The sequence below is a fragment of the Populus nigra genome, chromosome 6 (assembly GCF_951802175.1).
Source record: "Populus nigra chromosome 6, ddPopNigr1.1, whole genome shotgun sequence".
Classification (NCBI taxonomy): Eukaryota; Viridiplantae; Streptophyta; class Magnoliopsida; order Malpighiales; family Salicaceae; genus Populus; species Populus nigra.
The window spans coordinates 1,964,343-1,991,017 of record NC_084857.1 but is presented as its reverse complement, the minus strand read 5'-3'; the positions used below and the strand labels follow the sequence as shown (position 1 = coordinate 1,991,017).

The 26,675-nt window shown below is 34.1% G+C and overlaps 4 protein-coding genes across 7 annotated transcripts; 2 read left to right on the top strand and 2 right to left on the bottom strand.

Annotated features, from left to right (window-relative positions):
• The first annotated feature begins 1,902 nt into the window (after nucleotides 1-1,902).
• LOC133697224 (GCN5-related N-acetyltransferase 4, chloroplastic-like) lies at nucleotides 1,903-4,361 on the top strand. 2 transcript variants are annotated; one of them, XM_062119663.1, is made up of 4 exons: nucleotides 1,903-2,158; nucleotides 2,936-3,335; nucleotides 3,800-4,119; nucleotides 4,234-4,361. In XM_062119663.1, the coding sequence occupies exons 1-3, from the start codon at nucleotides 2,020-2,022 to the stop codon at nucleotides 4,086-4,088; spliced, it is 828 nt and encodes a 275-aa protein (XP_061975647.1). In that variant the 5' UTR covers nucleotides 1,903-2,019; the 3' UTR covers nucleotides 4,089-4,119; nucleotides 4,234-4,361. The 2 variants fall into 2 exon arrangements, with proteins under 2 accessions (XP_061975647.1, XP_061975646.1); XM_062119662.1 differs by having other exon boundaries at nucleotides 3,800-4,361.
• Nucleotides 4,362-4,725: 364 nt separating this feature from the next.
• On the bottom strand, nucleotides 4,726-10,857 carry LOC133697223 (uncharacterized). 3 transcript variants are annotated; one of them, XM_062119659.1, is made up of 18 exons: nucleotides 10,699-10,857; nucleotides 10,270-10,509; nucleotides 10,042-10,108; nucleotides 9,588-9,771; nucleotides 9,007-9,059; nucleotides 8,496-8,584; nucleotides 8,065-8,301; nucleotides 7,578-7,642; nucleotides 7,219-7,279; nucleotides 7,024-7,141; nucleotides 6,863-6,944; nucleotides 6,672-6,744; nucleotides 6,534-6,595; nucleotides 5,862-5,957; nucleotides 5,606-5,760; nucleotides 5,434-5,530; nucleotides 5,216-5,293; nucleotides 4,726-5,134 (listed from the first exon to the last, which is right to left on the bottom strand). In XM_062119659.1, exons 1-18 carry the CDS (start codon nucleotides 10,703-10,705, stop codon nucleotides 5,024-5,026), a joined length of 1,875 nt encoding a protein of 624 aa, XP_061975643.1. In that variant the 5' UTR covers nucleotides 10,706-10,857; the 3' UTR covers nucleotides 4,726-5,023. The 3 variants fall into 3 exon arrangements, with proteins under 3 accessions (XP_061975643.1, XP_061975645.1, XP_061975644.1); XM_062119661.1 differs by lacking the exon at nucleotides 10,270-10,509 and having other exon boundaries at nucleotides 10,699-10,852; XM_062119660.1 differs by lacking the exon at nucleotides 10,699-10,857 and having other exon boundaries at nucleotides 10,242-10,372.
• A 3,773-nt stretch (nucleotides 10,858-14,630) lies between these two features.
• LOC133695665 (ubiquitin-like protein 5) lies at nucleotides 14,631-15,984 on the top strand. Its single transcript, XM_062117587.1, has 2 exons — nucleotides 14,631-14,957; nucleotides 15,755-15,984. Exon 1 carries the CDS (start codon nucleotides 14,727-14,729, stop codon nucleotides 14,946-14,948), a length of 222 nt encoding a protein of 73 aa, XP_061973571.1. The 5' UTR covers nucleotides 14,631-14,726; the 3' UTR covers nucleotides 14,949-14,957; nucleotides 15,755-15,984.
• Nucleotides 15,985-22,410: 6,426 nt separating this feature from the next.
• On the bottom strand, nucleotides 22,411-26,038 carry LOC133697486 (auxin response factor 18-like). The gene is made up of 4 exons (XM_062120073.1): nucleotides 25,593-26,038; nucleotides 24,127-25,262; nucleotides 22,804-23,693; nucleotides 22,411-22,704 (listed from the first exon to the last, which is right to left on the bottom strand). The coding sequence occupies exons 1-4, from the start codon at nucleotides 25,615-25,617 to the stop codon at nucleotides 22,635-22,637; spliced, it is 2,121 nt and encodes a 706-aa protein (XP_061976057.1). The 5' UTR covers nucleotides 25,618-26,038; the 3' UTR covers nucleotides 22,411-22,634.
• Nucleotides 26,039-26,675: the final 637 nt, after the last annotated feature.

The window sequence follows — 26,675 nt, the reverse complement described above, 5'->3', positions numbered from 1 at the left end:
AAAATATTATTTTAAAATATTTTCTAATGAAAAATATTTTAAAAACAATTAATACTATAATTATCATGTTTATGCTGGCAAGTAGTAATAAATCAATGCGAAAATGAACTCAAAACTACTGCCAAAATGTTAATAACAGAATGGGAACAAGCAGTCTTCTGAGTTGAGGTCGTCAGCAAAATTGGGTTTCGTTTGTGTTTGATTTACTTTTTTGAAAGAAGTTATACGAAATATATTAAATTAATATTTTTTAAACAAAATTAATAATAAAAATAAAATTATTTAAAAAAAATTTCAATTAAAAAATATTTTTACAAAAATATCACATTAATGAAGTCATGTCCAAATAAGAACCGAAATCACTAGATTAACCCATTATGCCAAACCAAATTTAATAGCTATCATTTTTTATATTTGGTTTTTTTAAGAGTTGTTAACACGTGAAAATTAACGGCGAACATCTATTTAGTGTCAACATGTTTTTTTAAAAAAATAAACCTTCCAATTTATTGAAAAACTAAATGGTTGTCACCGTTAACAGCTCCAACTTATGTCAACATGTTATATTTTTTTTCAGTTTATTTATTTTTTCTAATTATACATTTCTAATTTTTTTCAATTTTATTATTTATTATCATTATTGGTTTTGAATCACTTGTAATAATCTATTTTGATTTATTTTTTAAAAGGTTATTACAATTTTAAATAAACATATTAATATTTAGTTGATACTCAAATTTTGAAAGTATTTTTGTTATCATACCAATAAATAAATAAAAGTTCTAAAAAATAAAGTTTTCAAGCCCAATAAAATCCATGACGGTGGCAAGTTTTACCAGCTAAGAGCCTACTTGTTTTTCCGAAAAGAGTTTTTAAAGATAATTGAAAATGTTTTATTTTTTTTTCTTTGTTTCGAATTAACTTTTCATGTGTTTTCAAATTATTTTAATGTGTTGGTATCAAAAATAATTTTTTTAAAAAATATATATATAAAAATTATTATTATAATGTATTTCCGTGCAAAAAACACTTTGAAAAACAACCACTACCACACTCTCAAACATTTTATAAGCCGCAAATCTCATGTTAATTCAATATATTATTGTCTCGATACTAAAAAAAAAGATATCTTGAAATCTGTTTTAAAGTCAAACAATGCTTTTATCGGGTGTTCAGGTTATCTTTGGACTCGTCAAATCAACTGGGTCACCTTAAATCAACCCTTATTTAAATTAATTTTAAATCCGGATTAGGTAAAGAGTCGGGTCAAAATATTTTAAAGTTGACATGTTGGGCGGGTTTAATAAAAATACCAAATAATTTCCTTTTTATTTTTAAATCCCATTTTTCTACTTTTTTCTCTTAATATTTGGTTGATTTTAAATTGATATTCATGATTTATTTTGATATATTTTCTATAAAATTATTATAATCTTAAACAAATATCTTAACTTTTGATTAATGTTCAATTTTATAAGTATTTATTTTTATTATTGTATTATTAAATTTAATGGAGTTCCTGATTCAAGTCACAAGTTTAGAGGATTAAAACTACAAAATCAAGATCAATCTAATATATTATCTTAATTATCTTTATATCTATTCAACTAACTCAATTATATCATGATAAATTTAATATAATTTAATTTAAAACTCATGTAAAGCAAAAAGAAGAATCTAAGAGTTTATAAATTTAACATCTCATGCTGAATTTAATAACAACACCAGAAAAATTCTCCATAGTCTAATCATTTTTTTAGATTCATCAGAATTTTAATCCGACTCAATCGCGTGCATGGAAATTAGTAAAATCTACTTTCCATTACATGGAGCGAAGGAACCACAAAGTGTGGGAAAAAAAAAACACGTGTGTATTATATATTACATTTTGTTAGTTACTACGCTGGAGACGTTCCTTACATTACGATGTTTAACTGAACCAAAACGAAAACCAGAAAGAATCTCCATTTCGACAGAGGAGAGACGAGATAGAATCTCTCCTGTTTGTTTCCACAAGAAATGCGGTCCATACAGCTGGGATTCTCAGTATCTCCCGCATCTATTAACAACAACCTTCTTAATTTCAATTTCAAGAAACAATCTTTTTTTACTCCTTCTACAAGGGTTTCTCATCATCAATACTCTCTCCCCACTACAGGTACGTACCTACCTACCTACTTCAAAATTCACCTTACCCTTTAGAGCTTTTCGTTCATATCTTGCTGGATTCGAAGTTTCTGTAGATTATCTTTTGTGGGTTTTCTTTCCTTATATGTTCCATTCTTCTGTATCCATGCTTTATTGTGCTGTTGTTTCACTGTTGATTTGTAGTCAAAGATATAGTTGACTAACCGAATCGTTGTCGTTTTTTAACGAATCTTGATTCTTAAATTTGGACTTGACTTCGATTTCGAACCACCTTCTTGCATAGTGCGGTGTAGAAATTGCTCGATTTCGAACCATCCATGTTCACACCCTCATTCTTCAGAAAGTGAATGGGGTAGGCAAAATCTCAGAATTGATAAAAACTGGAGTTAGATATGTTGCAATGCATCGGCTCCAGGAACATTATAACAACCGTCAATGTTAGCTAATTTAGCTAGTAAAGTCACCTGGGTAAACAAAGGCTTGATGGGATTCCTTATGAATGCAACAGAACAGCTTTATGAAAACAAGAATCCTTCCTTTCAGGCTAGCAAGACTGTAAAAAAAAAATATGGTAGAATGTGGTTATTTATTATCAATCCCTTTTCACATGCTTGCGTAGAAGAATCTATTCCTGTTTATTCTGCTTTCTGCTATGTTTCTTGAATCTTGATATCTAAACAAAGGTACACGGAGGGAGAGAAGTATTTAGCTTATCTATCTGTACTTTACTCAGATGAATAGTTAGGATATTAAAATTTATTTGGATTATTCTGGTCTTTGAGTGTAGGACTATGCAGCAGAGCGAGTCAAGTGGTTGAATTGTTCCCTACTGTATCTCCAGGGATAGTTGTAAGGGAAGCAAGATTAGAAGATTGCTGGGAAGTGGCTGAGACTCACTGCAGTTCCTTCTTTCCTGATTATTCCTTCCCCCTACATTTTGTGCTAAGGGTTGACAGGCTGGTAGCAATGCTATCAGGATTCACTATACCAAATGGCTGCAGAAGAACTTGTCTGGTTGCTGTCATTGGTAGCACAGGTGATCAAACTTTCTATATTGGAAGTGAAGATTTCAAAATTGGAGGTTCTGATGGGAATTTCAGTCTTAATCGAGGCTATATTGCTGGGATATTGACCGTGGACACTGTTGCTGATTTTCTCCCAAGGAAAGGCCCACTCAGGCAGAGAAGGTAAGTTTGGTTTTGCTTTTATGACAATTAGGTCTTTGTGATCATGTAAACTTTGCATTGCAATCTAGCATGCAATTGGTTTTGAGTAGATTTGAATGAAACTCTTTTAGTGGGCCAATAAACCAGCACGGTGTGTTTGTTATCGTAGCTATCAAAGAGAATTAACTACTGAAAAGTTGTTGTTCATCAATCTATATTTTGGATGGATCGTGTCTGGAAGAAATACTTTTTGGACAATCTGTGTTGACCAATCCATGTTGATGTTGAAACAAGATATAACAAGGAAGGTCAATCCTAACACAAATGCTCTGATAAACAAAGAAGTGATCGTTTATATTTTGAATGTTCTTTTATTCCATACGTGCACTTAATTCTCTTACAAGCTTCTTTTGCCTACACCAGTTCGGTTGCGTTTGGTTTCTGAAATTTTATTCCTACAAATGTGATACATGTTTCTGCCAAAGGACTGGAATTGCATATATATCGAATGTTGCTGTTCGGGAGAGATTTCGCCAGAAGGGGATAGGTAAAAGGCTCGTAGCAAAGGCAGAGGCTCAAGCTAGGAACTGGGGCTGCCGTTCCATTGCTTTGCACTGTGATTCGAATAATCCTGGAGCCACCAAACTGTACAAGGGGCAGGGTTTCAAAAGTATCAAGGTACCAGAAGGTGCAAACTGGCCGCACCCCAAGACCTCTCCAGATATCAAATTCAACTTCATGATGAAGCTTCTAAACACCCCAATCACAACATAGAATTTTTAGGAGCACACGAAGAATTGACAAGGTAAAACCTTGTAGGAAAATTTGAAAATTGCATCATATAATCTGTGTATGTATAGATCATCAAGGTAACGTCTGGTTACTATTTCGAGATAAAAGATGCAAATTATTATTTCAGGATAGAAGACATGAAGCCAAGACACGAAGACAATGAGGACAAAGAAAGCATTTCTGTACAAAAATTTATTTCAAAACTGTCCTTTATTTAATCTCTCTTTAATCAAATATATTTTTATCTTTTCTGTCCTTTTTTACACTAACCAAACACAGAGTGATGCCTGTAATGTACCCTGTGCCTGTTTGTGTGATAGATGACATTTTTGTAAAGCTCAAGGGACTTAGATAAGTTGATTTACTTGCTACTTCTGCCCCCTGATGTTTCAAATCTATTTTATTTCTTGCTGCTTCTGCTTCTTCAATTCAATCACGCGATCACTAAAATTTGTTTGACACCAACTTAATTTAAGGGCTCCCAAAACTTTACAGAAACAAACATGGTATGATCCCATCCAGTAGACGAAAGGAAAAATATTGAGAGAGAGACCATTGTTACTAATTGAGGTAGTGCGTAGCCGGCCAACAGAACATAATTGAGGAAAAGCATATGAACTTGGATAGTAAAACTGCAATTTATTGTTATTGACAGACTCAAGCACATAATGCTATTTATTGTTATTGTTCGTTTATTCTGTAATTAGTATCTCTACAAATTTAAACGTGGATACTTTTGGTTCTTACACAACATGTGGAGCTTGGCATTCTATATTCATCAGCAAAATCAGATTTAACGAGAAGAACTCTCCAGAGCACCCTGGCTTTACTGCCAATAAGCCACACTTGAGGGATGCCGAATTCAACAAACAGGGATTGCGCATGGAAACTGAAAGGGCCGCAACTCAAAACTCAACTCATGATGTTTGGAGAAATTTATCCAAGGCAGAAGTATCCAAAGCAGGGAACTTCTTGACAGCGGAAGCCACAGCAAGTCCGAGCTTCACCGCATCTTCATGGCTAGATGCCTGAAGACACCATTACTTTTAGTTGCTATATATTGAGATAATAATGGCAGTTCATGCAGAAACTGAAAGCAAATTTTATACCTCAATGTTAAGGGGAAGAACAGGATCATGAAGTGAGAGTCTAAGAAGGAACCACCCACCAAAACCAGAAACTCGAACCTGTTTAAGTTAAGGAAAAAGGGAACAAGGATGGGAGAAAATTTATTGTGATGTCTCGAGAGCATGGCACTAGCCATCAAACCACTGAAGTCACAATGTACTAATGCAGCCTACATAATATTTATCTGTGTCAAACTCACCCCTTCATAATTAACAGGAGCTTTCTGAAGCTTTGGATCTGACTCTACATGGTTCTCCAAAAGTTTCAGCACTGCCTCTCCATATTCTCGGAAAGATCTGGATGTTCTAAGTGATCAGTTATACTACAGCAAAATAATATAAAAATGTGACAGACCAGACAGAGAACCATACCCTCCTTTAAGATCTGGATGATTCTGATCAATTTTCAGTCTCAATTCCACAGCAACTCTCGGTTCCTGCAGACCCTCTACCAGGTCAGTCAAAACTTTGCTGCCTCCAGCAATACCAGAAGCTCTCGCTGAAGCCAGTTTATTCAGAACTTTAACCTGCATGTATAAACAGAAAATGGTAAACAAGAAAGTTGATAAATTGATAATGCAATAAGCTAAAAATGCTTGACCCTTGCACTGTTTCATATAATGCCTACCATGAGGTATGCTCCATCATCAAGCCAGTGGTTTTCCTTGAGAGCTCCATGGCCACTGGTTTCAATAGCCAGATGTGAGTCCTCACCAAGAGAGTTCTGTGAGCAATGTCATTGCATTTGTTTGAGAATTCATAAAAGCAAGAGCTACAGAAAAGTAGATCATCCAAATTGTGATATAATAGCACTGAAGCCCCCTAATACCAAAGAGGGAACAAGAAATGTTTGGCGTTGAAAGATGTTAAATAAAAAAATCAACAAAGGAAAAGTCATTAAAATTCTAAATTATAGACAACAAGATCCTACACAACATATGATGAGGAGCTCAAAATGATTTGCATCCAACCTTCATATTGATTTGCATTTCACACAAAAAGCAAATAGAAAATACCCCTAAACAAATTCAGTCACATTGTATATAAGGTTTATCATTCAATGACAATTTCCTCAAGGCAACTTTCATATTGATTTGCATCCAACATTCAGAAATACCAAAATCAAATCCCATTTGATTAGAAATTTCATCCAGCCAGCATTATTACTAGTTCAACAATCTACCCCAATACAGGGCACACGGATCAAGCTTGCATATGCAAATTTCCCTATTTGGTTTCTTGCTTCTGTAAGCTGTCCCAAAACTCAGCAAGTAAAAGACAAATCAGAATCTCAACTTACCAAACGAACAGCCTCATCGATGACATTTTTATAGCCTCTTTTGAATCGATGGTGCTTTCCCCCTAAAAAAGACTGGCAGGTTATAAGCACATTCATATACAGGGAATAAACAATATGCCATTTTGGTTTTCTGCATACCAAGTTTATTTTCAATAAATGTAGTAAGGCCATCGGAAGTCACACTGTCTGTAACAATAGTCGTTCCTGGATGCTAAATGGAAAACAGAGCGGGCCAAATTGGTAATGAATTTAAGAGGAAAAGAGCAATGGAACAGAAGTCATGTGCTTTAACGGTGGCACTTGAGACAACTGAAGTAGGAAGATCTTACTTCCTCTAGAACAATGGCAGACATCAAGGCGATCAGCCGATTCCGGTTGAACTCACGAGCAGTGGAATCCACAACAGCAGATCTACAAGAAATGATTATACATTAAAAAGAACTGATACATGAATGTGCTATATGATTGCATAGATTGGGATGATGAACACCTATCAACATCAGTATCAAATATGATCCCCAAATCAGCCTTGTTCTCAAGGACTGCCTGGGTGATAGCTTTCATCGCTGTCTTGTCCTCTGGATTAGGGATATGATTTGGAAACATACCTATTTTGAAAAACTACTTTAGCATGTAGAGAAAACACATAGCAAAAGTCATAGAAAATTTCTAATATCAACATTACCATCTGGTTCCAAGAACTGGCTGCCAGAAGTGATAGCTCCCAGAGGCTGAAGAACTTTTTCCTGAAAATACATTTGAAACATTAACATAATAGAAGACAAGGTGATGAAATGGTTGAGTGATAGAAATGGAAGGAAGTTCTTTAGCAAAATAACTGCAGATATGTTGTTGATTGTGTCTCCCCAGTCTGGACAACGAAAATTTAAGAAACTTGGTTAAGTGCTGGTGGAGGCAGTGGTGTTCAGAAAGTTTATTACTTGGAAGCATTAAAGGTACATCAAGTATAGATTTTGCTACAGTCAAGTACAATCAAGTTTTATATAAACAAAAGAAAGCCAAATAAATCACAATATGACTTACAGCAAAAAATCCTCCTGCTCCATTTCCCGCATCAACAACAATATGGAATCCCTCCAGTGGCTTCTCTAAAAGTTCAACAATTTCAAATCAACAACTAGCAAATGGGATCACACCACCTTAACATGTAAAAACTCAATAAAACAAGTACTAGTAACATTGAAGTAAATACCCCATGTAAAACATCTCCATAAAAATGCAAAATATTTTTTACAAACAAAAGACTCCCAAGGACCAACCCAGTGATTAAACTTGGGATTTTTAGAATTAGGTTCAAATCCTAAAATGAGTAGGTAGGGTTAGAGGAAGACAGGCTACTACCTATTATGCAGACCAATGTCCGGGGGGTCTCCTAATGGAGCAAAATGAAAATATTTAATGGACTATGATAGTAGCATACCCAAATTCACACATTCGCGTATCAAACCATGGGTAACAGAAATTAATCCCTGAATACAATTTATTATGACAACTGTTTTGGAGCATTTACCTATATTTCCTGCAGCTTTGCGGACTGCCTTTACAAGATCAGATGTATACAGAGTCATGTAATCAACTCTTTTTAAGGATTCAGAAGCTTTCCTTTTTGATTTCATTAAACCTTCATCTGTAAAACTATTATATATGTCCACAGCGCGCTCTAAAATGTTTTTAATGTCAGCCTTCCCAAGCCCTCCAGCATTTGTGAAGAATTTGAACCCGTTCCTGTTGTAAGGAAGATGACTAGCTATTTGCACAATAACATGAACCAAAAATTTGATTAGATGCAAGCTAGTCAGAAAGTCTACTAAGATGATCTAAAGTAAAGCAGTGTTTACACAAAAGTTCAAGCAATGAAAGTGGCAACCATTATGAGGCACCATTTCCAAATCCCACGATTATAGTAGGCCAACATGATCTAACAGAAAATCAACCAGTTACCTGTTATCATTATAGCCCCATCAACTGGACATAAAAATGCCTCATCTTCGGTTAGTGTGCTATTAAACATTGCAGGGGTGGATGCCAATCTGCAAAAGGTAAGATGCTACAAAAGTTAAGAACAAATCATGAAGGAACGACGGTTAAACCATTTCTCAGCCACTGATCCATTGATCTCATGAGGTCACTGGATCATACATTCAATCAGTGGAAAGTACACATCATAGAAAAAACAACCATTTTTTAACTTGTGTAGAAACCCACAATTTTTGCTGAGATCCTTCATGATCTTCCAAGAGGAGAAAGTGTCATATAAGTTGTCTTCCCTGAAAAGGTCATCACAAGATCCAGCCAAAGAGAGAACACTTCAACCATGAAATTTTAATGGCCACTAGCTGGAGATTTTTGGCCCAATAACATTTGAGTTTAAAATATCTAAAAGAAGGGTATGGACGGTGAGATGTATACAATTGTTAGAAAATCAAACCAAGATGAGAAATCATAAACCCACCCATATTGAACAACATCCAGGCCTGCGCTGGCAACACCTCGAGTAACTGCATCCTGGAAGTTAAAGATTAAACCTCAGTTATTTATGATATTAGTAGATGAGGAAATTCCATGACATAAAAGCTCTAACACTGCACAGTAGATGTATTGAGAGTAGCAATTTTTCCAAATGATTATATTCCTTTGAGTTTGAATGGCATTTTTGATAAAACTGGTAAAGTTAGTTGCTACAATTTTTCACAGGAAAAGAAGAGAGACATGGTCAATAGTGAAAAGTGTAAACAACTAAACATCAATTTCCAAGCCAAAACAAAGTAACTTGATAGATCAGATCAGAAGAAAAAGCGGTCCTCTTAGTAGGACCATCAGTTACCTACTAATTGTCTAATTGATGGTCCAGCGGCCAAACCAATACAACCATGTGTCAGTATGCTGATGACACGAGCATTATACGAGCTTGAAAAGACTCACAGAACAGTTGATCAACCAGAAATGAGGGAGGGGGCGGCGAAGGACTTAAAAGTTGTTTGCAGATGGTTTCAGATAGCCAAAAGATTTATGCACAACAGGAAAAAGAGCTACCTGCAACACCTGTGCAGATATGCGGGAATCGTGACCTACAGACACCTTCAGAGGTTTGGATGCATCAATTTTTTTCTTTTCCGATAACCAGGCAGAAAAGGCTGCTGCTATTGCTTCCGTAACTGGTTCGGTGAGGGTAACAGGTTCTCCCTCGACCCCAGGAACAGCCACACCTCGAATATCACTATGTTCCCATTGGGGAATAAAAGAAACACGACCTCGGAGTTACACCACTTACAATCAACGCTAACATTAGCTTAGTTCCAACTTCCAAGCATAAATCACAGGTAATTCTGGGTGATTATTTTTTCAATCATGCGTTGACTTTCAGTTGATAGGATTGTTGGGACATCCATGAAAGAAAGGGCAACACTTTTGAAACCCAAACAGAAAATAAATAATTCCTGCTGCCAAATAATTCTGGATTATACCTATAACCACAGAAAATCCTCACCTGCCATTTTGAAGCTTCATAAAATCAACCTTATCGAGATATGGCACCGCGGTCGTAGATGAAGCAGCTGCAAAAAAGTTAAATTTTTTTGCGAAATTAGAGTTGTTATGGCAACCAAATCTGTGTTCATCGCAAACAGAAAACCCAAAGCGTACTGATACATAGAGAACGAGTGTTTTAAAATGCAATTATCAATCAACCTGGAAAAAATGAGAGTCTAGAACAGACCATTGCAGTAGTAAATAGGTGGTCGTTTAACAAAAGCAGTCTGGTATTTTGGTAAATGCATGGAAGATATGCCACTCCTCCATGCCAATAAATTCTTCCCTCCATGAAAGGGAAGCAAGTTGCGGTGGTGGTTATAAGGGGCCGCCGCCGCGGAACAACAGTCCCGACCACTTTGGTAGGAGTAGTATTCATTGGTCCCCGACTGCCTATTCTTTGCTACAATTACATTTACAACAATCGCTGCACCCACCACAACCCAAAAAATTTCAAAACAAAAAATTAAATTAAATTGCTATAATAATTAGTTAAAAAAAATGTATTCAGCTTGGTCACTATGCTGATAACGTCAAGATTAGGTTATATAAAATTCTATTCTGTTTCTGTAATTACTTGAATTCGATCAAAGAAGTGGAATTCAATTCAACGTACCTGCCATTTTATTTGACGGTTACTGACGGCGACGCCGATATGGTGGTTAAGAGATAGCGGGTAGAGTTATGAAAATTATGAAAATAATAGGTGCTGTATGGGATTTTTAAATCCCGCGGATGCTCGCAGCCTAGCTTTCACACGTGTTGGCTGCGGAGGAGTTTTGTTACCACTTGCCAGTGAAGAGATGTCACGTGCTAGTCCTCTAGTATATTCGAGTTGTATCCCCTCTGTTGTCGGGTGTATTTTTTGGTGGGTAGGTTTGCGAAAACACCACTCTAGTTTAATAAATTTTTAATTGGGACCTTTAAGAAGAATTGATATCCTTTGTAAACGCACAAAACGGGTGTTGAAGCATAAATGTTTTGGTGACGGCTAATCTGGTAGTAATTATTTTTTAAAATATTTTTTATTTAAAAATATATTTTTTATTTAAAAATATATTTTTTATTTTAAAAAAAATTATTTTTGATATTATTATATTAAAATAATTCAAAAATATAAAAATAAATTTTAAATTTTAAAAATACGATGTCAAACACATTTCGATGGTCATTGACAAGAGTTTGTCAAATGAAAAAAATAGTGATTCCAAAAATTATATATATTATTTTACATGTACCCAGAAAAAACGGTGTTCTCTTATAGAAATGGTGTAATTAAAATTTTTGCTGATTTTTCTATGGTAGCAAAATTATAATTTTTAGGGTTATTTTTTTACAACAAGTTTTTCTTGTGTTTTTTTCCTTTATATTTTGCATTTTTATTATTTTACAAATAGCCTATTTATCATTTTTTTTCCTGTCTTCATTTTTTAAAAATATTTTTTTAGTTTTTCCTTCTTTTTTTTCCTTGTGCTCTTTTTGAAAAAAATTATTTTTTTATTTTTTATACTTTGAATATTTATTACTCTACACTTAACTTATTTATATCATTCATTTTGTTTTTATCTTTATTATTTTGTAGTTTATTTTATAATTTTTTTCTTTATATTTTTTTTAGAAAAAAAATATACAAAAACTTAGAAAATGTTGTTTCACTCTAACAATTGAAACATTGTTTCACTTTTCTGTCACGTCAAAATCTAGCTCAAGAATTTACATGTTTTTATAAATATATGTAATTTTTATTGTATTTTATTATATATAATTATCAACTTTTTGATTTATAATTATATTTTTTAATTAATATAAAAAAATATTGATAACATATACACATTAATTCTTTCGAGTTATAAACAAAATTTTTTATATGCAACAAGACGAGTTAAATAAACATATTAATATTTTGTTTTTTTTATCAGTTACCATGTATGATTCTGAATGTATTTAATTTAATGTATGCATATATTTTATTTATTTAAATGATCATTATAATCTTATGACACGTCAAAAGATCTATGCAATCTATCTTGTTATATAATATAAATACACTGCTTCCACGTTCATGTAAAAATAAAATTTCCTGTGATGATATACATGAATCCTTGCTATATATTCAAAGAATATATAGCAAGGATTCATGATTTTTTCTAGATGATCTGATAATCTTTTAATTTTATCTAGTTAATTTTTCTAGATAAACCTTGTTATATATTCACGTTCAGCATGGTTAAGTAAAATCTGCCTGGAAATATAGTTGTAGTTATTTTTCAAAATGTTTTTTGTATTTAAATGCATTAAAATAATATTTTTTTATTTTTAAAATTATTTTTAAAATCGGTGTATTAAAATGATTCAAAACATGCAAAAAATTTTAATTTTTAACAAAAAAAAGTTGAATTTTTAGGGAATACGGTTTAAACTATGTGTCCAAACAAAGAATAAATCATGAATTCTTCAAGTTAACTTATGAATGGAATTATTTAATCTAAAAAAAAATCGTAATTATCTTTTTTTAGTTACAAGAAATATGGTTTAAAATAAAACTCTAAAATGGACTCCTCCAGCCAATAAAAGTTTTATAACCATGTTATAAAAAAACTCAAATCCACGAGGGAGAAACACTGTAATCGTAGACACGTTTCACCATGGACTTGTTGTGGCAATTTTTTCTTTTATTTTTTATTTTTGATCTATGAACGTTTTTTTACTAGCTGCATCCTTCTGGGGCAAAACTAAACCCAGTTGCTTTAAATTTATCGAGCATGGGAAAAAAAAAATGAAGGAAAGGGGGTTAAAGTGAAAAAAAAGATGAGTAAATGGTTGGCGATTTTAAAAATGGCGCAGCTAGTTCATTTTGGTTTTCGTACCTTTTCAATTATAAATTCCCGTTCCTTTAATTTTTTGAAAAATCAATTTAATCTGAAACTTCATTTCATTTGTTTTCTAGTTATTGGCTAGAAAAACAAGAAGAAGAGTGGTGGGATTCTAGAGCTAGAAGAAAAAAATGTCGTTTAACATTGATTTTTATTAGTAAAAATAATAGAAAAAATATCGTTTAACATCATTTTTTATTAATAAAAATAATGATTTTAATGTCAACAAGTTCTATTTGATGATAAGAATTTATCACATTTATTATTTGACCTTAACTTTGCACGAGATGGTATATTCGAGTTTGGATTTTTTTTTTTATTTTCAAGTTGATTTTGAATTTCTAAGTTGTTTGAAATTCTATAAAGGTTTTTTAAAGGTATTTAGATTTGTTTCGTGAGTGTTATAGATAAAAAAAAATGAATTGTAAAATGGGTTTTTTTTAAAAAAAACACAAACCTTTTCTCAACCACAACAATGCATGAGATCCAGGAGGAAGCAAACGACATGTCATTGACCCAAGCATGCAACCCGTCAATATCTATTTCTAGACTTTTCAATTTATTCCCTAGACACATATTATTTGGTTTTTACATAAAATGATAATATTTTTTTAAAAGCATGTACAACATTACATTATATATTTTGTTAACCCTTTAATTTTATTTTATCGATTTCATATTCGTATTAATTTTTTTTTTCTCCTAATTAAAAAAAAATATTTTTTTATAATAAAATCATTAAATATAATCAAGTATATGTATCATGCTGTGAAATAAAAAATATTGATTTACATTTATTTTTTGATTTTTCTAGTTTTGTATTTAGTTATCATTGTCATTATTTTTTCATTTATTGATACAAATAATTCTTAATTTATTTAACTAGATGCACAAAGAATTATTTTATTTATATCTTCAAACTTTTATATAACAAGATGCTAAAAAAGCATGAATATTTATTTTTTTAGCTATAAAAAATTATATGCATAAAACACCAATTAAATAGATAATATCCTAGTGATATGTGACTAACTGCTAGGGCATCTCAAAGAGAGTAGCAGAAAGAAAAGGAGAAATTTTTCTGGTTTCCATCCCTCATTTTTATAGTTCCAATGAGAGAGCTACATTGAAGATCTAAAATAACATTTCTAAGTTAAAGAGTTGTTACTATCAAAAGAGCTAAAAGTCTCTTTAATATATTTTAATTAAAAAAATAAGTTTTGGTTGGAATTGTATTAGTTAGCTACTATTAATAAATAACTATATTAATATCGAATATATTAAAATATAATTGATTTTATTAAATAATTTTTTCCCCACTATATTGCATATATAAAAAATATTATATTTACACTATATTAAAAAAAATCAACATACTGTAATAACATCTTACTTTTTGTTCATTCTTTCACATGACATCTATTTTTTCACCACCGATCAGAATAACAAAATAAAAAGAAGTTAAGAGCCCAGTTCCAAGACTCGGCGTTGAAAAACCACAACTAAAGCCCACTAAAGAGATCAAATTTACAATTACACAAAGCACTCCCCGGCCCGGCCCGACATGAGAATTAGAGGCGGTTAAAATTCATAAATAAACGACATCGTTTTCCAGTCAGCGCGGAAATCAGCCCAAGGCGGCTAATGAAATTTCCTATAAATAAAAGGCCAAACACGTCAAATACCATCTTCCATCCAGTCTCGCTTTCTTGTTGTGCAAATTAAAAAAAAAACCTCTAGGGCTAGGGTCTGGTAATTGTCTTTTTACAAGATGTTGGAGGTGGTGTTGAACGACCGTTTGGGAAAGAAAGTGAGAGTGAAGTGCAACGACGACGACACCATCGGTGACCTCAAGAAGCTCGTGGCGGCACAGACCGGTACCCGGGCCGAGAAGATCCGGATCCAGAAGTGGTACACCATTTACAAAGACCATATTACCCTCAGGGATTACGAGATTCATGATGGCATGGGCCTCGAGCTCTACTACAACTAAAACAAACATGTAATTTATTTTTCTCTTGTCTTTCCTTTCCTTTTTTTTGGCTGCCTCCAGGGTTTTGATGTTGATTTTTTTATGTGGAATTTTCTTATGATTGTTTGCCGTGGTTGAAATATCTCTCTTTTTTTTAGTGCTTTAGGAGTACATGCTGTTAGGTTATTTGTAATTGGATTTTGTGCGGTTGAATTTTAGCTTGCCGTGTTGCAGGAGTTGATCTCGAGTGTGCAGACAAATTGGTCGTTGATTACTGGGTTTGCAATTTGTGTCATCTGTAAATATAGAGAAATGTTAGATTGCATTAAACTTGTTAATCGTGGGTATAGTTCGTGAGTTAACTTTTGTCATGTATCAGTGAGGAATACACTGTTAAAACAAGCTTCGATCACATTTGTTTGAATGAATGCATGGTATTGTCTTGTGCCAATGAGGCCTCAGTCTTTTTCCTGCTCTGCATCTTGCGAATTGAAGTTGGCCGCTGTGTGGTGAATTTGTTCGGCAGGGCTATATCTTTCAATTCTTTCACATAGTCAGAATTATTTTTTGATCCATTGTGATAGTTGGCTAATTTTGGTTTTTTTTCGTATAAGATATTTTTTATTTTACTTGTTTCATTATCTAGCTTACATTGTATTTCATGGAGCTTTTTGATAGATGACTGTATTAGAGGGAATATCTTACGATGTGGTTAAGTCACTTTCTTTTCGTTTCTTTCTTTTGATATATTTGTTACTTATTAGTTAGTGAAAAGCAAATAGGTAACTTACAACGTCTCTTTTTGGGGATTTTCCTTTTTGATCCAGGTACTGCCGATGAGTATGGCAAGGCATTGTTGAAGATGAAGCTGCCCCCTACTTTGCTAGTAATTTCCTACTCTTTGCAATAAGCATGATGCTCTGTGATTGATGCACATATGCTCTTATGAAATATGTAAAGGTTGCGATGACTAGACCTGGTCATGGCATGTTAACTTGCAGTGTGTTCTGTTTGTGGTACATCAAGCTCAATTATCTGTGAAGTGTTTGTTTTATAACTCGGATTCTTAGGTTTCCAACACTTAATACTAACTTGAGTGGATGAAAAACTGGTCGATTGAAAAAACAACTATGCTTATTTGTTTATGGCATGTGTGCTTTACCTGGCTGTCAGTATGAAAAGCTTCTGTGTTCTCTACTCTTTCATTGTCCAAGAAGACATTACAAGAATGAAATTGTTGCTTGTACCATGTTGTTTCAATCATTGGTGGCCCCTGGGACTACTACTTGCACACGGTCCATGAACCATTTTATGCATTAGAACTGCTCAAAGACGTTCTTTAACAGGAGTCAGTGTTTTGAAATTGAGGCAGATTGTCTCATTTCAGTCCTTTTTTTATGTGGTTCGAATCATCATGTGGGTTTGTGGTTAGGTGTTACATGAGTATGCAATATGATTCAGATGCAAGCTGATCAATCTTGTGAAGAAGCATACACTTCCCTTTAAGGCACTCAGTTATGAACCACTGTTATGTAGTGCTCGGTGTGCATAATATTCAACTCCTGGTGATTTTTAATGCAACCTGATGTCCATTGCCAATGGACTTTTGTTCTGTTCCTTTTTTAGAGTGCATACTTAACTGGAGAAACATTAGCAGTCTCTTACTGTCTATGTGCCATGAAGTTAAGGTATCAAACATGTGGGGGAACCTTTTCATTCTCTGGTGACAGTTCCAGAAATTACGTGAGTGTGTTAACACTAGAGTTTCATATGAAAGTCCATATGTTCTGTTGCTTTAGCTGGATGTGCTGTGTTGAGTGATTAAGAACTAAATCTACAAGGTTCATCCTGTAGGTTGTCTGCAGAGCAGCTAGTACTCTGTGATCTTTAATTGATGTGCATGTTTTCTTTGTTATTTTTGCTCGCATCCGTTTATTCATGCGGGAAGGGACCAAGGAAGATATATAAAAAGCTAAACATAGCGTAATATGGATTAGTGGGTGATAGAAAATTTGAAATCTCTGGTGGTGGCTCAAAAGAGCCTACGCCGAATCTTCAACCACAGCTTGGGTTTGGGAACGTGGTGCCCAAAAAATTTAATTTTTTTTTCCGCTAAAAATTAATTATTTTTGGTGTGTTATGGATGATTTTGATGGGTTGATTTTAAAAATAATTTTTAAAAAATAAAAAAATATTATTTAAATATATTTTAGTACAAAAAACACTTTGAAAAGATCAAATAAGTTTTAGTGAGGCTCAGTAATGGATTGCCACTCGGTGGAGAGGTTTCCCTGGTTTAACATAGAGCTCTCTTGTAGCCGTCATGCTGGGTGTATCTGCCGGGTTCCAGTGATACACTCTGAATGCCTGTATTCTCAATCTGTATATGAATAATTTTTTACCTGATTTCAATACCTTGTTTAGGATTTGTTGTTCAACTTTGAAAAACATCTTGGGATCAGTGTAATCTTAAAGGGATGAAATTTATTTATATGTATATCACCCTTCTTGCACACGCACCATGAATCATACATGATTCGAGAGACTACTCGGAAGGTTTCTTCCCATGGATCGTGAAGGTTTGAAACTGAGGGCGATTGTCGTTCAAGGTCTTTTTCCTGTGGTTTGAACCAGTCGCTTAGGTTTGTGATTAGGTAGCAAAACAAGCGTGATTTAGACTCGAGCTGATCAATCTTGCGAAGAAGCTTGCTCTTCCCCTGGTATTTAACCATCTCCGTTCTATTTTCCCCATGATTTCCAGTGATAGATTCTCTTCGCAATGCTCTTGTTTCCATGGAACGAAAATTAGACTTGCGCAGCAACATCAAGAGTTCAAAGTTTAAACTTATCTAAAGAGTTTTAAAAAAATTATTATGTTAAATGTAAACAATGAATTGTAGTTAAACTGGCATTGACGTCCATAATTTTCAAGAGATTTATGAGTTCAAAGCTTTTTTAATCAAAAAGTAAATCATTGTTAGCGGGAGGAGGATGTTGAGAAACGTCATTATAAGTGTAGTGTTGTATATTTGGTTTCTAAACAAAGTATAGCTTTGCAAGTTGTTGTTAAAGAGTTTATGGTGTTTATAGAAAATACAAGGGATTAATACTATATATAAATTACTAGCATTTTATTTCTTTAAAAAATAATTTAAGGATAAAATAGTTAAAATTATTAATTCAATTCATTTAACCTGTATTCCAAACAAAATCATTTAGTTATATAATTTAGCATTTTATTTCAAACATAAAAATTATAATTGGTTCTCAATTGAATTCAAATTATAAGTGAAATTAAATTTAATTCTATATATATGATTTGATTCTAAATATGATGTAAATATCTAATTGGACGACCAACTAAAAAAAATAAATCATTCAAGAAAATGGATTCCATTTGTGGCCATGTACAAGGAATATTCCTGTCCATTAACGACTTAGAAAAGCTTCAATTTTTAACCACTTGATGGTTAACTATAAAGATGTTTTTAGAGGTTCCTGAAAATTTGTTAGAAGGTTATTAAAAATATGGTTGTTGTTACTTTTTAAAGTATTTTTCATTCAGAAAAATATCAAAATAATATTTTTTTGTTTTGTAAAATTTATTTTTGATACCAACACATTTGATTTGAAAATATCAAAAATATTAATTTGAAGTAAAAATATAAAATAAAATTTAATTTTTTTTAAAAAATATTTTTAAAATACAAAAATAAATGAACCCTAATGCTACCTCGGAAACTGTGCTGTAATGGCCTAGTGGCCTGGTCTACATTTTGAAATCTGATTAAGGGCAGGTTTCCGGTTTTGAAAAACGAGTGAGAGAAAGCGGGATTCTTCTGCTTGGCATTACAAGGCCGAAGCCCAATAATTTAAAAAGGGCTAAACAAGACGAAATCCTTGAAGTCGAAAGGCCCATAAAATTGAGCCAGCAAAAACGTCCTCTGGGACCCTCCCTCGGCCCATATCTGCTTCATACATTGCCTCCAAATCTCGTCTACCAAAGTCGCCAGGGTCCAATACTTATAGGCCGGGATTACTGGGCCCTTCTACTATCGATCCTGTGGTTAGGCCCTGAACTTTCTTACTTGTCTGTCATGTTCTTATAGGAGAAAAAAGGATGCCGATTTGGTTCCATTTGCAAGTTTCTTCTCTTACAAGAGAAAACATCACTCAAAACGTGATCAAGGCATATACCATGCATATTAAGAAAAAGAATAACCCCTGCCATTGAATCCCTGTTAGGGTTCGTCCAAGACTTCTTTTAACTTGTAGATCAATGAATTGACTCCTTTTTTCCAATCTAAGATATCGTCACTCTTGACAATTATAAAAAATTAAAACAAAATTTTTTTTTTTGACTAAAAATTAAAAATAAACTATCCTGGTCTCATGGAAGTTTTAATTGTGTTTTACACGGAATTATAAGTTGACCTGTTAAATTTCTGGGGTTCGACCGAGTAAGGTGTGTATACAGTCCAAGAGGGAACCGGCCCTGATCAGGTTTGACCTACAGCAAGAGTTTCAGAGCACCAGAATATACAGTCACTTCTTTTTAACAGAGGGTTCCGGTGGATGAAGAGTGGCCTCAAAGCTCGTAGCCGAGAAACAATTTCACAAAACACAACATGTTGTGTTGACGAAAAAATGCTTGGTTTTTGACAGTTGTAAGAAGGTGACAAATTTAAGTTATTTGGTACTTGGTTCGAAATCTCATTGTTAAAATAATATTTTTACGTGTTCTAAGTTTCTGTTCCACTCCACCACGCACATTCATTAATTTACAATAAAAGACAGCTTGGAGGCTTCCAATTCCCATGTCGGAAATCTGATTTCATGGGTTGACTCGCGGGCCATATCAATGGAAATTCTTGGATCTTGGTCTTTAAAATAACATCAAAACAGCTTTGCCTCGTTAACATGATGTATTGAAACTAACATGACTCATCAGATTCAATGCTTTGTTCCCTTTCACACTTTGCTTTTTAATAGTTTGTTTGTTTTTATGTTTTCAAATTAATATTTTTTAATTTTTTCATATCATGTCAAAAATAATTTTTAATAAATAAAATAAAAATATTATTTTGATGTATTTATAAATAAAAAAATACTTTTAAAAAAAAACTACAACCATAATTCCAAACAACCCCGGAATCATCCTCCCCTTAGCTAACAATATCATTATCTCTTAATTATTTTTTAGCTATCGTTTTACTTCCTAAACGATAATGTTAAAATATTCACAATATATAGTTTCATTACTATATATTATGGAACAATGGGAATAAAAAAAAAAGTACTCTGGTTCAAAAGATGTAAATAAAAATATAAGATAAAATTTGAAAATTTTTAGAATGGGTTTCAAAATAGACAGTGCTAAGGGAATATGTTTTTTTTTTTTTTCTTTTCCATCCCTTAAAATATCACAACTCACACCCATGTACATAATTAACATAAACAAGCTAGGTTCAATTTCAGTAAAAGAAGCTATATATCTCATTATTATACAATCTAAAATTCACTAACATGCACGCGAGATCTTGTCATATAAAATTTATTATGTAGTATTGACGCACACAAATAAAATTGTCATCAACATTTTTCTAAATCTATACTATATATGTCATATAAAATTTATTACAAAGGAAAAAACTGAAGCCTACCTCGTATTTAACTTGCAGAGGTTAAATTAATGTACGTACTTGGTGTTGTTAGCCCCTTTACCTAGCCAGGGATAGAAATTGTCTATGGTTGAAACTTTGGACAACTGACAAAAAATATTTGACTGTTAGTTGTACACAGAATTATCCGCAGGAAGAGCTCAGGCTCGGCCATCAAAACGGCACCTTGTATGAATGGTTGACCTTGGCCTCATGTGATTAGCTATTAATGAATCTATTATTTTGTATATATTAACGAAAATTATATGATGTATCTGGTGATGAACGACATTTTGATTTTTTTTTCTTTATAATTATACGATGGATCCCACGCCAGACATGCAGAATGTGTCTTTGCCTCTTATCTTTGCTGTCTGCTGTTGCATGTTTCTTGCGATCGGTGAGTGACAAGCTAACAAATGTCAAAGACATGCACCATTTCCACACTATTATAATTCTTTATTGTTTTTTTTTAATTTTATTTTAAGGTTCTTATGGATACATCTTAATTTCCTATGATATATATTGTGATGGTGTTTCTTAGTAGATGGTTTTCTTCTGGTTTTAATTACTGGTCTTTTTCTCATAAACAATTTTTAACAAATTAATTACCTATACATACTAAAATTGGAATATTTCATTACAATATTATTTCCATCCAGAATCGTATTTTAATTCAAAGCTCAACGATAATTCATGTCTTGGTGGATATCATAGAGGGAAAGCTTTTAGAATGCTATAGAAATAAATATCAATACTTATTTTATGTGTTTAAAAAGATATACGATGAAATAGAAAATCACATTTGAACCTATAATAATAATAATAATAATAATAATATTTCCACGTAGACTCAAATATATATATTTTTAATTTTCCTATGTTATTTCTCTTATTTTTATATGTATCTCATATGAAAAAAATAGTAATAAAAATTATTTCCGATAAAAACACTAAGATTTTTCCAGGCCTTGTTTAGTGCAACAATCAAGTATTATTTGATTTTTTTTTTACCTTTCCTAATAAAAAACCCTGAAACAGGATTTGGCCCTTCAAAATATATGTATAGAAACACATCGAGCTTTGTAAATTTAGTTTGTATCTAGTGACTAGTTTTTTCATTGTTCGGCTAGTCAAACTCGTTTCACAGCTTATAAGAGATATAGAGATTTGCTTGAGGTTTGTGTTGGTGCGTGTGTACAGGCAAGCTAGCAGAGGTACTGTGGGGTTGGCATTCCTTGACTCACGAATCTCTGTCTGCCTAGTGTAATATTAAAAAAAAAAACCCACTTCAAAACCTTGATCCTTTTTACCTGCAAACTTTTCAACATTTGTATAATCTGTACATGTTCACGCAAGCTAATCCTTTCTTTAATGCGTGCATGACGAGATCACTCGAATCCCAATGAGTAGTGTTCATTTTCTCAGTATTTGCGGCACAAAGATCGGTTTGAATATTGTAATTATTTTACCAGTCCACTCGGTGACTCAAAGCATTAAAAGAAAAGGCAAACCACCTCATCAAACGGAGATCACAATCTGAATTCAATTCTGAACCCTTCTCCTGCCACTGGGCTACATGTCCTTTAATTATCTCTTAAAACACTAGTCGATACGCTATACATTGCCTTCACCAAAATATGTCTGGCGATTACTTTATAGAAAAAAGCCAGCATGTATATCTTTGCAACATTAAAGAAAAAAGAAAAAAAAAAGGCTCCAAGGAGAACTGTATTATCATTCTGTAACATGCAAGCTTGGCATGTCCAACAAGATGATCCATGTGTTGGAAAAGAGCTTTGCATTTGTAGATGCAAGAGAGATGAGAAAATGAAATTCGAATGCCCGGATTGGATGGCATCGGTGATTAACATAAAAGTCATTTCCTTGGAAAGTTAAATTTGTGCTACAGACAGGGGAAAACAAGTCCTAAATGTGGATGAAGTGGGACTTATCCCACAGCTCCCAATAGACAAAAATAAGTGAAATGTTACAATCAAAACAAAAGACTTGCGAACTGTACATTTTGATGGAAGTTCCTCGTTGTCTATCTTCCTACGTTGTCGCTACTTGCATCTGAAAGAATCGTTAACCTTCTAGCTGTCTTCAAAAACTCACTGCACAACAATCAGAAGTACAATCTATGAACAAACTGTATAACGATGAAACAAGCCAAAAATGTTGTAATATGGAAAAAAAATATGAAATGAAAATACCTAAAGGGTTCATCTCCAGCGTGCTTGGTGGCGCCAGCTGCATTCCGGTAAAGCACATTGCTCAGCATCTCTGAGCTTTCAATGTCAAACATATTAACCAACTTTTTGTGCAGCTCTTCATATGAACCAAGGACTGATAGGTCAAGGGTTCGACCCACATCCTCTGATTCCATGAACACCTTGCAATGACCGGTCTCCAGGCCAGGATCAGTTTTTCGGTAATCTTTGTACCAAGGACTCCTCCCACCTGAAGAATTTTCCAGCGGACCATTCTGTTGTGATGCAGAACCAGAACCATCTGAAATTGCCTTCCCTGGATGTCCATCTGATGAACTGTTTGCATTTGTATCACCCGAGCAGCTTTGAGAACTCTGCTGATCGGTGACAATAAGCTGACCAAACAATAAAATGTGGGGTGTCTTTGTGTCACTACCCTTCGTACTCTGTGAGGAATTTCCCATTGTCAGCAAGCAAGAAATACTCTCGCTGTTTTGAGTATTGCCAACGAAGTTGCTATTGGAGATTCTAGAAGGAGGGGCAGCACGATCAAACCGCTGAAAATCAACCGGGAACAGTCCCGCCTGCAGTTTGTTGAAGTGGAGATCCGAAGAAGATAGTCCAAATTGAGCATGCCTGGCTCCCTGTATGCCTGCAGGAATGTTATCTGAGACACAGCATAAGGGACTGTTCGATCTAAGAGGGTTGCCAGTAAATGACGGCATTGGGATTTGACCAAGTAAGGGAAAATCCAGGGGCTGTGGAAGTCTCAACTTCTTTCTTGGGGGTGAGAAGGGTGATAGGTGGATGGCTGGCATGTTTGATACCAATTCAACCAACCATGGGCTCACACGCTTTACATTATGGAGTAGATCTGGCTCATCCCATGCTACCTGACAAATGACAGCATGAAAGAAGAAGATATAGTCAGGAAAATAATGATCAAAATGAAGAGATTCAAGCCCAAGGCGGGACATTTGCAACGTGCTCTTATTGATGAAGGTATATTAGCTGCATTCTTCCTATCGCTTGCAAGCAACTAAACTAAGAAAATAGCCGGACATCCACAAAGACAACAATTCTGCTATCAACGAGTGAGAATAGCAGGACATCTAGCATCTTGGACTTTAACTAAGCATTTTCAGATTCACTGATCCAACTACAACATCATTCGTTGCCCAGATTCAACAATTACATGCAAATACATCACTCCACATCAACATTAAATCAAACAGTTAACAGGAAAAAAGAAAAAGAAAAGAAGGCACTGAGTGTTGACGATCTACAAGTACAAAATTCCACATCCAAAATTGAGATTCACAGTACCTGAAGAAGCCGCCAGGGAGAATTGGGCCAGCGGATGGGGTCAGCAACCTGAACAGAAGATATAGTTCCCATGAACCAGCTAATCCGAGACGAATCCTCAGTCTCAAAAGCCATTTTGAACCTCATCCCTGGACACCACTGAATCTGTATAGCACTCCTCACAGCTGAGGCCTTTACACAAAATTCTGGAGTACTCGCTCTTGGATAATAGACAGCTTCAAAAGGCTGCCCATTGGCTGCAAGAGATGCAGCTTCAATAACAGACTCAGCCTTCACTTTCCCCTTCATATCCTCATTGCCATTCCTCCTCATCAATTTACTCTCATCTTCCCTAAAAAACCCAGAATAGCCCCCAAATGAATTCCACCCTGATGAGCATTCATTTCCACCAATCCCTCTCTTAGCACGTCTAATTCCAACACAAAGGTCCCCGTTCTCTGCTCTCAAAAACACAATAGAGTCCCCAGCCACAAGTTTCTTTTGGTTCACAAAATTACTCCATCCAGTAGTCAACAAATGGCGACGAGGCGTCCCTCTATAGATATGCCTAAACTTCCAGGTCTCTCCGTGCACATCCTTAGCAAGAATGGTCTGCACAGGAGGCTCAGCAGTGTAATCCAATCTTGGGAATATAGTCTCGGCGCAATAACGTGGCACAGAGAAACCACCACCGTTATTAGCATCAGATTGAGTCAATGTCTTAGCAAAAGAAGCAGGCTTCTCTTGAGACTCATTCCCACTGTGCAACCTATCATCATTATCCTCACCACAACCATGTCCAAGCATTAAATCGCAATTATTCAGTGGGATTAGCCTAATTTTGGCATAAACCTCATCGGTTTCAGGATCTGCCATGTACTTAATAGCAGATACCTTACAAGGGATTAGTGCAGGAATCTGGAAGTGACCAAATTCTACACTCCCTTGAGCATGTTCTGCATGACCCTGTGGAAAGTAGAAAACTTTTGAGTTAACTGCTGGCATTTGAACCATGCTACCTGCACAAGCATGCCATAATTGTGAATCTAAACATTTTTCCGCCACTCTCATTTTTTCCTTCTGGGAATTCATAACTGCAAATTCCCTAATCATTGGACCACTCTGTAGTTTTGGGATTTGTAGAATCTGGGAAGAACCTGAAATTTGCAAAAGAAAAACAAATCAAATTACATGAGAAAGGAACAAAAAGAAGACATCTTTATTACACATAGCAACTGCATAATATTTCCATCACATGATGTTTTCACACTTAATAAGCCAAAACAGGAAAAAAAAAACATGAGAAAAGGATCAAATTTTAACAAGGAAAAATTTCAGGAAAAAAAAAATCAGACCAAGTGGAGGAAGAAAGAAAACAAAAACTTTGGAGAAATTGATAAAAACTCATGTCCTCTATCGATAATTTACAAAACATTAAACAGTCTTCTAATAAGTTTCAACAATAATGAAACGAAAGAATAACATACAGTCTCTTAGCTTTGCCTCAAACATCAAACTTGAGCTTCATAAGGCAACAAAAAAGTCGTAAGCTTTTCAAAGGGTAGAGATCAGAACTGTGAATCTTGGAGAGAATCCTTGCAAAGAGAGTAAGGAAGTAAAGGGGGTATGAAGCGAGGGACTTTCTTAATGGGTTTTGAGAGCGTGTGTGAAGTTGAAGCTTCCTTTCCTTCGTTGCCGACAAGACTCACAGGGAAGTATTTGACAAAAGAGAAAACCAAGGGAAGAGAGACGGTAATTGTTTTATGTGATTCCTTGAAGGAGAAAAACTAGATTAGATGGCTTTTTAATGATGTTTTGGATCACAAGAGTCCACCACCATAGACAAGCTTCAGGTGAAAATGAATCATCATCTCCGTGATTTTTTTCCCCCTCTCTATCTGCTAATTTTCTACTTTATTCAGTTTTATATATAGAAACATTAGTACAACAGAGTGTTTATAAGTACTTTCAGTTCAGTTTGGTTTACTTGCGCCTGTAGTGCACGCTCTCTCTCTCTTACAGTTATTTTTTTAATTCTATTATGGTCAGGACTTTCTTCTTTTACTAAGCAATTATTGTGTTGTCTTTTCATTTTTACATTTCAGTATTTTGAGCCCAGCCTCATTAATTTTGAACTGATTCTCTTGACATTCTAAATTTGTATTTTCTTCTTTAAAATATGAATATAAGTTCCTTAAGATTTGATAAAAATAATTCTTTCTAATTAAAATCATCATCATCATCATCATTCATTATTATTAAGAATGAGTAAGTAACGGTTGTGGTTCTTACAGGAGTATTCAATTATTAAATAAAAGGAGAGAATTTATTTAATAAATAAAAAATACTTTCACAGTTTGATTAAAAATCAGATAATCCCGAAAACAAGTTTTTTTGGCTTCGCATTACAAAAAGTTTTTGTCAAAAGTTGTGACTTGTTTAGGCAAAGCTCTGAAATCAAGGCAACCAGAGCCAAATCCTAACCAGATACATTTGACCACAGTTAAAGCTCATTCAAAGAGAGTGAGGACCAGAGCCCTAACTCTTAGGGCTAACCATGGTACTGAATA